This window comes from Onychostoma macrolepis, chromosome 06 (genome assembly GCF_012432095.1).
Source record: "Onychostoma macrolepis isolate SWU-2019 chromosome 06, ASM1243209v1, whole genome shotgun sequence".
Lineage (NCBI taxonomy): Eukaryota > Metazoa > Chordata > Actinopteri > Cypriniformes > Cyprinidae > Onychostoma > Onychostoma macrolepis.
In genome coordinates this window covers 26,492,305-26,508,412 of record NC_081160.1, presented here as the reverse complement: position 1 = coordinate 26,508,412, position 16,108 = coordinate 26,492,305, and the positions used below count along the sequence as shown (strand labels likewise).

General features: G+C 35.7%; 1 protein-coding gene across 5 annotated transcripts in view; it reads right to left on the bottom strand.

The window, feature by feature from the left end:
* Positions 1 to 135: 135 nt before the first annotated feature.
* The window catches only part of cntn4 (contactin 4), a 151,823-nt gene continuing 135,850 nt past the window's right edge, over positions 136 to 16,108 (bottom strand). For 4 of the 5 annotated variants that reach the window (XM_058779009.1, XM_058779011.1, XM_058779010.1 and 1 more), the window contains exons 13-23: positions 14,096 to 14,271; positions 12,251 to 12,371; positions 11,683 to 11,841; positions 9,630 to 9,779; positions 8,269 to 8,339; positions 6,057 to 6,291; positions 5,703 to 5,818; positions 3,552 to 3,738; positions 3,321 to 3,433; positions 2,564 to 2,732; positions 136 to 1,642 (exon numbers count right to left, since the gene is read on the bottom strand). In XM_058779009.1, coding sequence (XP_058634992.1) covers positions 1,551 to 1,642; positions 2,564 to 2,732; positions 3,321 to 3,433; positions 3,552 to 3,738; positions 5,703 to 5,818; positions 6,057 to 6,291; positions 8,269 to 8,339; positions 9,630 to 9,779; positions 11,683 to 11,841; positions 12,251 to 12,371; positions 14,096 to 14,271 — 1,589 coding nt within the window. In that variant the 3' untranslated portion in view covers positions 136 to 1,550. The remainder of the gene's footprint in view (positions 1,643 to 2,563; positions 2,733 to 3,320; positions 3,434 to 3,551; positions 3,739 to 5,702; positions 5,819 to 6,056; positions 6,292 to 8,268; positions 8,340 to 9,629; positions 9,780 to 11,682; positions 11,842 to 12,250; positions 12,372 to 14,095; positions 14,272 to 16,108) is intronic. The other variant, XM_058779014.1, reaches the window with a different exon arrangement.

Below are 16,108 nucleotides of genomic sequence, written 5' to 3'. Positions count from 1 at the left end.
TTATAAATGTCATTTATTTTGTGATCCAGTATAAACAGAGAACCTTGGAGGAAAAAGTTATACGGTTCAATAAATGGAGTTCCGATAAAGCCAAAGAAGTTTGGTGGAGAGCACTGCTTAGAGAAAGAGCGTTCAGACACACCGATACATAAATCTTCAGAAATGGATGACTGTATTTGTATCCTTTCGTCAAAAGTTCATCAGTTAGTACCTAATGAATCAAGAATGGAATGAATACATCCACATGCAGAGCCACAGTAAGCTAAGAAACGTCTATTCTGTTTGTTAGATAAAAACCGAGATGACTTTTGTAGGAAACTTTGATGTTGTCCACTTAAATATAAATTATCTGGAATATACAAAAAAGCATTTACATATACATTTGTTTTCACTCAGTCTCAGAGCTCCACGTGTCCCTTTAAGCACTACATCTATTTGCACCTCAAGAAATGACAAGCTACTTTCATCGCACCAATCCCACATGGCATTTAAAAAAAATGCAGAGCTCGTAGCCCCTACTTTAGCAGAGGTCACGCACACGCACGCGCGCGCACACACACACACACACACACCGTATTGCCTTGAAACAATGAGGAACAGCATACGGCTGTTATAATATGGAACATGGAAGCAATAAACTCGCACCAGCTACCCAAACCCCAGCATCCCGCTTCACTAACCGCTCACAGCCCTGGCGTCCAGCACTTATCTAAGTAGGTAACGCTAAGAAATATGTATTAAGGCTTTTCTGAGGACCTGAGGATTTCAAAAACACACAATGAGGCACACAAAAGGCAAAGAAGAGCTCTAGACGTAACACACAAACAGATAAGCGGAAGATGACAGAAAAAAGAGACGGCCAACGCCAACGCCTGGTGTCCGTTTGCTGCTGACCAGTAAGGAGGGAGGTGACAAAGACGCAAAAGTCCAACTTGGCCTTGTAGCAGCATTCTCTCGAGTTTCTGGTCAGGATGCTTTTTGTTGTTGTTCACTTTCTTCCAAACGTGGTTTCAGTGCAAGTATTCCCGTGTCGTAAACAGTAAGAAGTCCTTGGAGATTCTTAGCTTGTAAGTGCGCGTGACCCTCAGAGGACCGTCATATTGTGATGATTAGTTGGTTTTCAGCCAAATATGTCTCGCTCTAAATGATTAAGTTTCAGACACCTGCATTCTCTTACAAAACATTGTACATGACATGCATCTAAAGCAGTTCCTACACACCCGGCGTATTGTAATAGGAACAGACAGACCAACTGGATCAAACAAAAAAGTAAAAAAGCTATGTCGTACATACAAAAGAAGCATGTGACATTTTCCTCATTTTTTTTTTTTTTTTTTTTTTTTTCTTTAAAGCTGCTTTGGTAACATCAAATTCAATCCCATCAACCTTCTATCTTTTTTTTTTTTTTTATCTTTATCCCAGCATTATGGTTCACGTAGGTCCTCTGGTTTGTATGAATGGGTTTTCATCGATCTGTCTGAGTCACTTTTCTCAGTCTCCTCTCGAGGAAGAACGTTTCATCTGAAGTCAGCGGCCCGCGCTGTGTTCTGTCATAAAGATGTGCGAGCTGTGAGGGAGAGAGCTATTGTACTGAGAGCAGAGAGAGTGGACACACTGGAAGCCGAGCCGATGGCATTGGGACCTGAAATAGAATGAATTGGCAAATGAATGAATGAAGACAAAATGGTGCAGTGCTAAAATAAACAAGCACATGATTTAGTTTCAGAGGAACAATTTTTAGGAGGTCAAATTATATTATATTAGGATGTTATCTCAAAGATTTATTATTCAGCATGACGCATTAAATCGATAATAAGTAACAGTAAAGACATCTTCATTGCTAAAAATCAGATAAATAATGTTCTTTTAAACTTTTTATTCATCAAATAAAAAAAGCATCGCAGTTTCCACAAATTTACTACAAGTGTTTTCAACATTGATAAATAATAGTAATAATAAATGTTTCTTAAGCATCAAATCAGCATATTAGAATGATTTCTGATGGATCATGTGACACTAAAGACTGGAGTAAAGATGCTGAAAATTCAGCTTTGCATCACAGGAATATCATTTTAAAATAAATGAAACACTTTAAATTGTGATTATATTTTACAATATTACTTTTTTATTGTACTTTAATAGCATTTTTAATGCAGCCTTGGTGAGCATAAGAGATTTTTAATCATTTAAAAAGTTTTGAACAGTGGTGCATTTCATATTCAAGTCTCTCATATTCATATAATTCTGCTCACATAGGAAAATCACTTGAATGAATGAATTGAATGAATATTTCATGTCCATTTATTAATTTATTTGATGAGCAGTAATGCAATCATCAGGATAATGTACAGTCAGCCAGTCATTAGTGCAAAATAAATCCCTTCAGGCTAATTCATGTCTGATCGCCCTGTTGAATTTAATTATGTGATAATGACCTGCTGATTGTACATCATCTCTTAAATATTATATTTATTTATAATGCATTCTATTTCTAAAATTGTAAGCTTCAACCTTTTTCCCTCTTAAATAAAATCAAAAAGGAATTAAAAATAAGTCGATCTACCAGATATTTTGGGAATAGTGATCTGTCGGCTGCTGCTGCCTTCCCCTCCTTCTCCAAAAGGCCTGATCTGGATGATGTACTCCTCACCCATGGGCAGCGAGAGCTCCACTGAGGTGGTGTTGGTCTCCATAATGTTGGGCCTGCTGAATTGGTTCCGCTTATACAGTACCTACAAAACAATTTTAAAATTTAAATTGTTCCACTTGTTATCAGAATGATATAGGATTTTTAATGGCCTGATACACTCCTAAAAATAAAGGGGCTTCACGATGCCATAGAAGAACCTTTATGTCTAAATGGTTCCATAAAAAACCTTTAACATCTGAGGAACCTTTATGTTTCAAAAAAGGTTCTTTGTGGCAAAAGAACGTTCTTCAGAGTATAAAAGGTCAGGAAGATATGGTTCTTTAAGAACCAATGGGCAATCAATATATTTTGAACTCTGTAAGCAAAAAAGGTTTTTTTACATCAGCTCGCAAATATTTAATATGAATATTTGACATGAAAGATATCGAACAGCTTTTAAGCCAGGATTTTTTTTGCAATGAAATTCCACTAAAACAATATAAGCAAACCAATAGATGCTTTGCGACATGTCTGGAGTCATTGTCATACACTTATCAGAGCATTTGGTGGCGCTAAAGCACTGAAAGCTGTTTAATCATTGAGCAATAAGGTGCTGTGTCACATTAGAGAGTTATTAGGCATGCTAAATGGCAGACAAAGTTCTTCGGTTCTGCAAGAAGATCTGGCTTACCTTGTATCCCATGACCTCGGATTCATTTTCCAGAGGTTTCACCTGTTCCCAGTTGAGAATGATTTTGGAGTTTGATGCATTCCACATGACTTTTGAGGGCGGCTGGCTGGGGGCTGGATGAAGACAGAAACTTTAAAACAGTAATCTAATACGTGTGTTTCAATCTAATAAGTGTAATTACCGTTAAACTTCAATGCTTAATCTTTTTTAAAAAGAAAAAAGGTTACTTACGAGGCTTTTTGGTTGTAACATTGACTGCTGGACTTGGTGGTCCTGTTCCTGCTGTGTTGTAGGCCCTCACCGTTATGTAATAGGTGCTACTTCCTTTTAAGCCCTGAATAATGGCCATTGTCCGGTTTCCTACTGTCCTTAGCACACTAGCTGTGTCTTCTTTCTCATTCTTCTCCCAGTATCTCAACTACAGAGAAAGACAAAACAGAACCGCTCAACATAAAACTTTAATAAACTCAGAGCAATATCATTTAAAACTAGCAGGAGAAATAATTCATTTGTAATTTTCTTTGTGGCGTATCTGAATTCCAGGCTATCTGCTTATAGGTGCTTTGGTTACTCAGCCACTGAAGTGTGGCCGTATTGAAATTAACCTGTCATAGGCAAATCATCATGAGCAATGCTTCCCAGCTGTCAGGTTGACTGATTTTCCTTTTCCCTCCAAAAGTCTCTGGACAGTCTAAGCTGAAGAGTCAGAGATGGATGATGATATAAACCTAATTTGTATTTGTTCCACAACTGTTAGCAGAGGACAAAAGGTCTCAGTGCTTTATATTTATGATTTTTGCAAAAAACATAGAATGGCACAACACTAAGTGGTGAATCACAGAAAAGAATCACACAAAACCTCCCTAAGCTCACAAATGTATTATTAATGTTTAATATTGTTCACATGTTTGAGGTCGGTACAAATTTGAATTGTTTTTAAAAGGCTATGTTCACCAAGGCTGCATTTATTTGATTAAAAAAATAAATATTATTATAATTAAATGTGAAATATTATAATTAAATGTAATTTATTCCTGTGATGGCAAAGCTGAATTTTCGGCATCATTAGTCTTCAGAGTCAGGACAATATCTGGCTGAGATACAACTATTTGAAAATCTGGAATCTGAGGGTGCAAAAAAATCTAAATATTGAGAAAAATCGCCATTGAAGTTGTCCAAATGAAGTCCTTAGCAATGCATATTACTAATTAAAAGTTAAGTTTTGATATATTTACAGTAGGAAATTTACAAAATATCTTCATGGAACATGATCTTTACTTAATATAATAATATAAATAATATAAAATGATTTTTGTCATAAACGACAGATCGATAATTTTGACCCACACAATGTATTTTTGGCTATTGCTACAAATATAATTGTGCGACTTATGACTGGTTTTGTGGCCCAGGGTCATATATATATATATATATATATATATATATATATATATATATATATTAGTGCTGTCAAACGATTAATCGCATCCAAAACAAACGTTTTTGCTGTGTATATTTTTATGTATATACAAACACACACATTCATGTATATATTTCAGAAAAATATTTTATGTTTATAAATTAGATTGGTATATATAAATTATATTAATATAAATATATACATTTAAATACATGTAAATATTTTCAAAATATATACTGTATTTATTTATATATATACAAAATAAATATACAAATATACACAGTGCAGTCTGCACACATATATATTATGTAAACAATAACTTTTATTTTGGATGCGATTAATCACGATTAATCATTTGAGAGTACTAATATATATATATATATATATATATATATATATATATATATATATATATACTGTATATATATATATACATACTGTACATACACAACCATTTTTTTAAAATTACATGTCTTTACTGCTACCTTTAAACAATTTAATGTGCTGTTGCTGTGCTGAATAAATTCTTTAAAAACACTTTTGAGCAGAAGTGTAATTGTATATTTTCAACTAAATTTTAAATATACTGTTTTTATTCAAAACTGAAAAAATCAGTAGTTTTAAACTGTATCAGATTTTTTTAATTAAGCCATTATTTTACGACATTATGAGCTAATAAATGTTAATTATGCACTTGTTAACAACAGATTTATTATGTAGGATTTAAAGGGAAATAAAACAAATCTTGTTTATAGCTCAGTAATTAGAACACTGATATTTACATTTGAAGAAAATGTAAGTGATTCCTTCAATTTTTTAAAAGCATAATTAAAAAGTACACATTTTGAAGTTTTATTCATGCTCATGTTTGTAATGATTTTAATATTTAGATTTTTTTTTAAATAATGATGATATAACAGCAAAAAATTAATGCAACTTTAATTTAACAGTATTTAGGGTACCTCATAGCCGAGAACACGTTTCTTGCTTGTGCTCCAGGGAAGGGCCTTCCAGGACACTTCAACGTCAAACGCTGAAAGACTCTTGGCTCTCAGTCGACTGGGTGCCCTTCCAGGCTCTGGATTCGAAGGAGAAATTCTTCGATTAGACCGTTTCATTCAAAAAATGTCTTCAAAGTCCAACTCTTTTTGAAAAACAAGGCAGACCATGATTAATGGGTTCTGGCACAACACACTTCAGTTAACTTGGCTCCTATTAACTGCCTGCTAAGCGTTCCACAGTGAAATGTCAAAAGGTACATTCGACTTTAATTTCTCTGTTGCACGCAACCAAACTCTACGGTTAATGTGACTGACCCTCCTCAGCAGAGTAGATGGTGACCACGGGTCCAAAAGGTCCTTCCCCCTTGTTATTATACACCCCCACTTTGACTTGAAATGGAGAAAAGGGTAAAATGGTCTCGTTTTTGAAGATGTATTTGGAGGCTTCAGGAGAGGGAACTGCCGCCTGCATCCACCCGGTGGCACCAAAGGGCCGGAAAGCAACAACGTAGCCAAACCCTGCTCCGTTCTGGAGCTCTTCGGGAACGGGCTGCAACCCACAAATAAAGCACATACATCTAAAATACACGACATAACCTTTATTATGAATCCTATTCAAAATGTTATCTATACATATGCACATAACAGACAAAAGCAACCAATGGTAATGTCATCTAAATGTCATGGTTTTTCTATAATCATGAAACTTGTTTGTAAGGTGTGTTTTCTATTAACTCAAGGGTTTACGCACAAACACTCCCATCTTTCATACAGACGACAGGACGTATGACTTCTCTGACACCTGTCAGGCATCAGATGGCACATCTGCACTAATCTGTGCTGCGGCGCGGTCTGAGGCGATAGCTGTCATCCCAGCCTCTTCAGCAAGAGAGGGATTCCATCTCCCAGGAAATCGTTTTGCCAGGTAATGATATCATGGTGGTTTTGTTTGAAGTATCGTTCTGCCACTGACCATGTAGTAATGCGGTGTGGTAACGCTGAGACCACTAGAAAATAGCATCCATTAGTCCCAAACCATGGCATGTGACTCCAAGAAGAGGGAGAGATTATGTTTTCACGCTCGCACACTTGTGCGGGAGAGCTTAATGGCTAAATAAAAATGCACCTGTAATCAAGCGCTCTCTCCAGTGTCTGCTGTGAAAATAACAATTTGCTATGGAGAGACCAAAACTAATGGGATGTGTTCCAAAACCTATGAGCTGCCTTACTGTATAGAACCAACACAGTCAGCTGCTTTCTAAGACTGCACTGTGGCTGAAATTAAACATTATACACGGCTGATTTGGAGCTGCAAAAACTCTAGAAACTCTACAAAAAGCATTTGACTGACAACTGATTTCAACAAGTTTGGTGCATGTTACTAAGCTAACAATGTAGATGCATTTAAAGGGTATTTTTTTTTGTAACACTTATGGCCCATTTTATTTGATTTTTAATGTGATCTCAGCTATAGAAGCACAATATATAATACCATTATTGTCAGATTTCATTCTTGGTTTGAATTTTGACATTTTGGTCTTTCCCTATTTAAGTAAATAAGCATTGTACTTCATGAATGGAAATGGAATGGAAATGCAGTCACTAATATTAAACATTTTATTTTATAGAATAAATAAAATGTTATAGTAGTATTATTTAAAAGTATTAGTATATATATATATATATATATAATTCTCGCATTAAAAAATAAATTACATTTGTATTCAACGTATAAATGTATTTAATTTTTTTATATATTATTTTTATTAAAACTAGTGACTGCATTTCTATTCATGAAGTGCAACATTTAAATATTTTCACATAAAATATGATTTAATTATAAAATAATATTTATCAAAATTGAAATCTGAGCTTGTTGTTGTCTTATACTTTAGAAAAAAATAACTTAAATCAACATTATGCAATTGCCTTTGCTTTAGACGAATGCCTATTATACCTCAAGGTTTTGTACAGTAAAATCCACCTGTACTTCTTGCATTAGTGGGACATGGTGGTTTTGGAATAAAAGAAGACATGAAATTCTCTAGTACAATAGATGGTGTTCTGTGGTATCTGTCATTTTTATTTCAAAGACAATACAACAAGAAACTCTCGAAGTCAAGTTTCAAGCTCCCTGTGACAAACTTCTAGCTCAATAGATAACACCAGCTGACTCTCAAACCTGAACAATAGAACACGTCTCATGAAAGGAGATACAGAGAGAGAGAACATAATCTTTGAAAAGTTCCTTGCAAAAATTGGAGGGTAACTCCATTTAATTATCTTCGCTGCTTCTCTTGTATGACAGCGGCAGTTATTGCTGTGCAGCTCTTACAGAAAATGAAGTGTTATGTGTATCCGCTTTACTATGATTAATGAAAACTTCTCATAAAGGGAACAATAGTGTCTAGCCAGTTTGCAAAAGGAGACTGTATACAAAAGACTCACTAAGGGAGAGAAACACAAACACACACACACACACACACACACCGCCAGACGGGCGAGTGAAGTGCACTGACCATCTTACCTCCCAAGTGATGACTAACTCTGATCGACTGCCACCTCCTCCGCTCACGTTGGCTGGGGTGACCTTGGGAACTGGAGGATGGAAAAGATTTCTTCAGTCCGGCTCAGGTCTGACCATTTATAACTTCAATTCTCACATATGAATTGAAAGTTCAACAAATAATATGGATATGATTTGAGTTCAGTTATGTTAAATGAAGTTTTAATGTACAAGGACATGTTTATATTTTTAGATGCTGGTGACTATTTCTATTTGAACATTTAAATAGTATAATTTAGAAGTTTGAATATGAGCTGACAATTAAAACTGATATGATTAAAGTTAAAAAATATTTGAAGGTATAAGAACAAGTGTATATTTTTAGATGCTGGTCACCATTTGTTTTTCACCATTTTTAAATCACTCCTTTTTCCTTTTGCAGTTCCTGATAGTTAAAATTATATTTTAAATACTGTTCAAAGTTTGGGGTCTGTAATTATTTTTGAATAAATTAATACTTTTATTCTTCTGGGATGTACTGTATTAATCAAAAGTGACTGTAAAACATTCATAATGTTTCAAATAAATGCTGTTCTTTTGAATGTTCTATTCATCAAAGAATCCTAAAATAAAAATCATGGTTTGGATAAAAATATTAAGCAACATCGCTTTTTTCAATGCTGATAATATGAAGAAATGTATCTTAAGCAACAAATCAGCATATTAAAATGATTTCTGAAGGATCGACATTGAAGATTGGAGTAATGTCTGCTGAAAATTCAGCTTTGCATCACAAGAATAAATTACATTTAAAAATCTATTAAAATTTAAAATAGTTATTTACATTGAAATAAATATTTTTGATAAAAAAATGCAGCCTTGGTGAGCATAAGAAACATCTTTAAAAAACATTAGTGTGTATTTATTTATATATTACCATGGATGTATGAGGACAAGTGTATATTTTTAGACATTTTCACAAATTTTAATCACCTTTTTGTCTTTTACAGTTCACTTAAATGGCCCTGCTGTGTGAGAAATTAATTTTTTAAAGATACTCCATTTACAAATACTGCATTTAGGCTTTTAGTAATTTATGTGAGGCTATAAAACTGCATGTATAACTACATTTGTACATTTTTTAAGAAATGTGAGTGGTTTTTGCCCATGCAAAATGAGCCGCCAGGATGTTTAAGCATTGCAGGCTATTGCTGTGTGGTTGCTAAAGTGCTTTTTAGCTTTTTGCTATGCACTGCCTCCAAGTCTCTATGATATTCTGCTTTGGGTCCCTCCTTCAACGTAAGTAACGAAAGATAGTGCATCACACCACAGGATGCTAATTGAAAGAGCCACATGCAGACTAATGTGACAGAAGCACTCACCTGTTTCTTTCGTCCTGGCTTTCTTCGACGGTTTGCTGGGCTCTCCTGTGCCCACTGCATTGCTTGCCAACACTCTGAACTCATACTCCACCCAGGGGTTAAGCTCGATGACTGTAGCAGTCAGATGCGAGCCCCCGACCACCTCCGGCACTGGAACAAAACAAAACACACACACACTGTGAGACGAGCCCCCTCGTGAGCTGGTGCAAGCCCCCCGCACGCTCATACAAACACCACGCACAGCACACATCTCTCCGGCTCGGGGAGATAATAGGCTCTGTAGGTAAGATACAAAAAAATGGGCTTATCGACAGGTGCTGTGAAAGCAGAGATAAAAATAACACCCTACAGTTCAAATTATAAAGTACAATCAAGAGCAAAGAGGTCAAGAGATATAATGCGGCTTAATTTTTGCTATATTGTGCTACATTATATTATATCACTGTATATGGTGCACAGATATGGTCTATCTATCTATCTATCTATCTATCTATCTATCTATCTATCTATCATATGTTCAAAGGTTTCCAGTCAGTAAGATTTTTCTTAAAGAAATTAATTCTTTAATTCAGCAAGGATGCCTCAAATTGAAAGTGTTTTTTTTTTAATTAGTGTTTTAAAATAATATTTTAAAATAGAAAATTGTTATTTTAAATAGTAACAATATTTCACAATATTACCATTTTTACTGTATTTCTCATCAAATAAATGCTGCCTTGGTGACCATAAAAGACAACATACAGATATACAGATATACCGCTGAGGTATATTTGTAGCAATGGCCAATTATACATTGTATGGGTCAAAATTATCTATTTTTCTTTTATGCCAAAAATCATCAGGATATTAAGTAAAGATCATGTTCTGTGAAGATATTTTGTAAATTTCCTACATATTAAATATATTAAAACTTAATTCTTGGACAACTTGAACTTCATTTGGACAACTTTAAAGGTGATTTTCTCAATATTTTGATTTTTTTGCACCCTCAGATTCCAGATTTTCAAATACTTGTATCTCGGCCAAATATTGTCCGATCCTAACAAACCATACATCAATGGAAAGCTTATTATTCAGCTTTTATATGATGTATACATCTCAATTTCGAAAAAAAAATTGACAGTTATGACTGGTTTGGTGTTCCAGGGTCACATATATTATTTAAATTAATAATGAATATATACAAAGATTACAGAAATATAAAGACGGTTCACTCCTATACTTGTGACAACACACAACATGGCGAAATAGTCCCGCCTTCTAAATGAAAGAGCCAATCGCTGATTGGTAAAGTCATAGCGTCACTGCAGTGGCAGTTAGAAGATCCAGTTCCCATAGAAACCTGAGGCTGGACCAGCCAATGTGCATGCACAGTTATAAGCGTGTTGTGACTCTGCATGCGCATTGGCTGGTCTAGCCTGAAAAATAAGCTTTTTAATTGCCATTTGAGCATAAGAAACAACATTCATGGGGCAGTTCATTTCAGATTTTGTTGCTGATTTAAAATATGTAATTTAATTGCGAGTTCAGTGAGCAGTTTTTGAGATTTCAGGATTCCCCCATTCATTTAGATAGAACTTGGTCTTGTTTGAGCTGTCCGGAGGCATTGCAAATATGGCGGCCGAGTGAAAGGGACTGATATATATGAATTAGATTTGAGTTTTTTCCTTGCATAAATTTATCAAAAGCCTTCAAAAGTTTGGAACATGAGTCATATGGAATTTTATGGTACTGTCATGATACTTTTAGTCTTTTATTTAGCCTGATGGCCCATGGACACCCTTCACTTTTATGGTATGGAAAAGAGCAGCTTCAACATTTCGCTAAACATCTTTGGATTCTCTGTTTCAAGCAAACTACATCTGACAATGACAAAAAAAACTGTCATTTTACAAATGTAGTTTAGCAAGGCATAAAATGCAAAAACAAACAAACACACAAAAACACAAGATGAAAATCTCACTACAAAATAGGAGAGGAAAAAGCAGGGGGACGAAAAAAGGAAACTATGCAGCAAATGTTTTGATCAGTGAAGGCTGGTTAGAAGCCCCACCTGTGCTAACAGCTTGCCAGCCGAGGGAGAAAGGGGTTCTAGCCTGGATGGTGTAGGCAGTAATTGGACTGTGATTATCAGGACCAGGCCTCCAGGAGAGAGTGGCAGTGGTATCTGTGATTTCTTCCACATGGATGCTGGTAGGGGGGCCGGGGGGACCTGAGACAGAAGACAGCCATGCAAACCAGAAACACACACACACACACACACACACACATTGTCACGCTTGTAGGCTGCATATAAGCGGGCGCCTAAAGCACAGCAGTGCAGCTGTTAACTCTGAGCTACATGTTTTCACTGACTTAAAAGCCCTAATTAGATTATGTCTCATTTTTTATGGGTAATTTTTGCTAAAGCAGGAAAACCAGCATATCTTTCCTCCATTTGGTAAATACTTACAATGCTTCAAGGGCTTGTTTAACTGTCTGTAACACTGTATTCAGTTTGTTTTTATGATCGAAATTTAATATTCAATAGTCACAGTGTGCATATATATATATATATATATATATATAAGATATAATATGTACAATGTGAATGGGCTGTATGGGTTTTAAAGCATTTTCACCTCTGACAATCAGATCGGTTGCGATGGAGCTGCTGTCCACCTTGGTCTGCACAGCACACGTGTATTTCCCAGCATGCCTCAGCTGAATGTTCCGGATCATGATGTCACCTGCCGAGTGCTGCTAAAAGAGAAAGATCAAAGTCATGGTGAGGATTCACAGTTTGGGTAAAGAAAGGACTTTTTAATTTTTATTCAATTATATTTATTTCTCTTATGCTTATTTATCTGTACAATTAGCTTGTTTTGAATTGTTTTAAAATGTACTGTTCAAAAGTATTGATAAGATTTTTATTTTTAAAGATGTCTTTAATCCTCACTAAGGCTACATTTATTTTATTAAATACAGCAAGAAAAATTGTAAATGTTTTAATTTTAATGTCTTAAAATGTAATTTATTCCTGTGATGGCAAAACTGAATTTTCAGCATCATTACTCCAGATTTCAGTGTCACATTATCCTTCAGAAATCATTCCAATATGTTGATTTCGTGCTGATTTGCGGAAACTGTGATAATGTTTTTTTTTGTTTTTAAGGATTCTTTGATGACTAGAAAGTTAAAAAGAACAGCATTTATTTGAAATATAACTTTTTTTGTAACACTACATTATAAATGTATTCACTGTAAGTTTTGATCAGTTTAATGCATCCTTGCTAAATAAAAATATACACTTTTTTTCCCCAGCTTTCTGTACAGTTGTTCACAAACTAAGATTAATGAAGCATTATATATATATATATATATAGTTTTTTTCCTACCATGACTTACTATTGCCTTAAAAGACGTGTAATACATTTAAGTCAAACAAAATCTCTTTCTGTCAAGGTGTTTTTTAAATTTAATCAGAATATGCTAAAAATTGGACTAGACTTTATGATGAATCAAAGATTTCTGGCCCAGAGTGTTATCTATTTTGGTATGGGTCTCTATGAGTACTTTGAACGGTTTAAATGACTTGAGCAAAGGTCGGATATACGGAATTAATAATTACAATTTTTCCTTTTTTCAGGGTATGTACTTTCCCCACATTCTTCACTCAAAGCGCTACTATTAAGATGCACCGCTCATATTAAATCATAGTAATCATGTTAAATAATATAAGAGTGGCAGTTGTCGCTCTTAAAATAGAGCACTTTCATCTAGAACGTTCTCCATCGCTTGTTTCTTTGGCGACGGGGCTCCTATGGATGAAATGATGAACTAGATGACGAGAATCAGCCCCTCACCCCCCAAAAAAGAAAAAAAAAATCATGAACATTTAATGAAAAGAAAAGAAACGCATGTGACTGTACAAGTGCTGTAATTCATATCACTGAGAGGGAAGCCTAATTATACTCTATATTATTACAGAATGGGTTGTCAGTGGCTGCACATATAATGGGAAAATCTCTTATCATAAATTCACAAACTCAAAACTGTGGAATTTAATGAAAGGATTATCCCCCCCCCCGCCAGAATTCAGTTGAAAGTACTCAATATGAATACCTTAAGTATAATACATGACCAATTACAGTTTCTATATATTTGCATATATGTATGTGAAGTGAATACTGTGTGGCTCCCTGCTAACAGATACTGCATTAGTTTGTAGTATTTAAAAAAAGTGTAAAAATAAACTAAAATTTTAAAACTAATTAAAAATAAACTATGGCTCTGTTTAGTAATCTAGATTTTTATGTTGTTTTATTCTACATAAGGGTTGTCACACTTTATGGTGACTGCCATGATGAGATCACATGACCAGCCAAAAACTATTCACTTTATCTTGGTAGTCCCAGTATTACTTTTGGATGTGGTATAAATATATAAACCACTGAATAGGGTATTTGTAATAATTTTCTTCTTACTCCGCCAACTTTTTCAAAGTATCCTCCGTGACTGCCGAAGTGGATGAGCTGCTCGTTGAAAAACCAGGTGAACTTGAGCTCCAGCGAGGGATCGTAGGACACCTGGCAGGGAAGAATGATGCTCTCACCGACGGTCACGTCCAGCGTGTTGGGAGCAGTTGTAATGATTGTTGGCTCTGGAAAACAATATATTAATGGTTACACATGAAAAGGTTTCAAAAGGTACTGTTAACAACTTCTAAAGCCACTACCATTCACAAGTTTAGGGTCAGTAAGATTTTTATTTCTAGAAATTAATACTTTTATATAGCAAGGATGCATTTAATTGGTCAAGAAGTGACAGTAAAGACAATTACAATGTTACAAAAGATTTATATTTCAAATAGATACTGCTCTATCCAACTTTCTATTCATCAAAGAATCCTAAAAAAGCAGCACAACTGTTTCAACATTGATAATAAAAACAAAAAACAAATGTTGCTTGAGGAGGACATCATTATATTAGAATGAGTTCTGAAAGATCATGTGACACTGAAGACTGGAGTAATGAAGCTGAAAATTCAGAAAAAACCATTACATTTTCAAATATATAAAAAAATACAAAACAGCTTCTTTAAACTGTATTAATATTTGGTGAGTACAAGAGACTTCTTTCAAGAACATCTTACCAAACCCAAACTTTTGAACTTTTGAAAATAAACTTCAGTTAATCAACTAGCATATCGTGTAATTATTTTATTAAAAAATAACAACCTTTTTTAAACTACAAATGAACATTGCTTAAAAGTAAGATAGTTCAGAGCTCCATGACAGACGGCGGAAAGCTTACAGGCCAATATCTGAGGATGGACTGAGAGGTGAATATCCCATGAACGGTCCATGAGCTCCACGATGTGTCACTGTCTGATCTCTGCTAAGCCCCTAAAGTCCCATCTGCTCTCCCAGAATGCACTACTCCGAAAAACAGATAACACACCAGCAGCCGTGGCAGGGCCAGCGCCCAGCTCACTTTCTTTCCAAGTCTCGGTTCACACAGACACTGATGCCATTGCACTAGGGAACACGACAAGCACGCCTGCTCCTCCACTTTCAAAGAGCAGCGGCCTTGTGCAGAACAGGTGCAAAAAATCAGCTGCAGTTCACTTTAGCGCCTCTTGAGGGCGCTGTGTGTATTCCACTGAAGCATCTGTCGGACTAAATTAAGCACGGTGAACGATACCCCAGACGAGTGCAAATTTATGCAGAAAGCGCCCGGCACGAGCTCCAATCTATGTGTGAGGATTCGATTCTAGAATTACAGGTCTACGACACAAGAAACAACCTTTCCCCATCTCGACTGATATCAAACTGGAAAGGCAAAGCTAACAGGTGCACTGCTATGGGTTTTGTGTGGAACACAATGAGGGGCCGTCGGATGAGGCCCGCTTCTTTTATTGTTTGGATGAGATCCCTCTCCGACTGTCTGTCAGATTCACACAATGGGATGACAATACGGCACTGACTGGTATTCTACTGTCAACTCTTAGCCTGGCAATTTAATTCAGAATTCAACAGCACTCGCCTTGAAGCCCAGAAGAGTGCATGTTACTCGCTCTTCTCCTGCAGGAACGACACTTGTTGGAGGATTCGTTGAATAATGTACCTCTTTTCCATCCCCGATACCTTCGCCACTTTCATGCTGTTCTCCTTGTAATGTTCTCATGTTATTGTTTGCTGTCTGTCCCTCGGCTCCCTTTGTTCTTTTGCGTGGAAGTGGCTTGGGGTCTCCAAACAAGGTGGATTCCTCTACGGTCTATATTTAAACAAGCATCAGCCTGAACCGAACAGGTGAAAAATTACCATTGTAAGCCAACGAGAAGCTATTAATACCTCCTATTGTAGTCGTAATGGATGAAATGCGCCTCAATGAGGGAAAGCGCAAATTTGCACTTCGGGCCAGAGCTGGGCGAAGCTGGTCTCCGCAGCCCTGAATGGTGGCAAGAAAATCTCTGAAGTGAAACCTGAGAATTCATT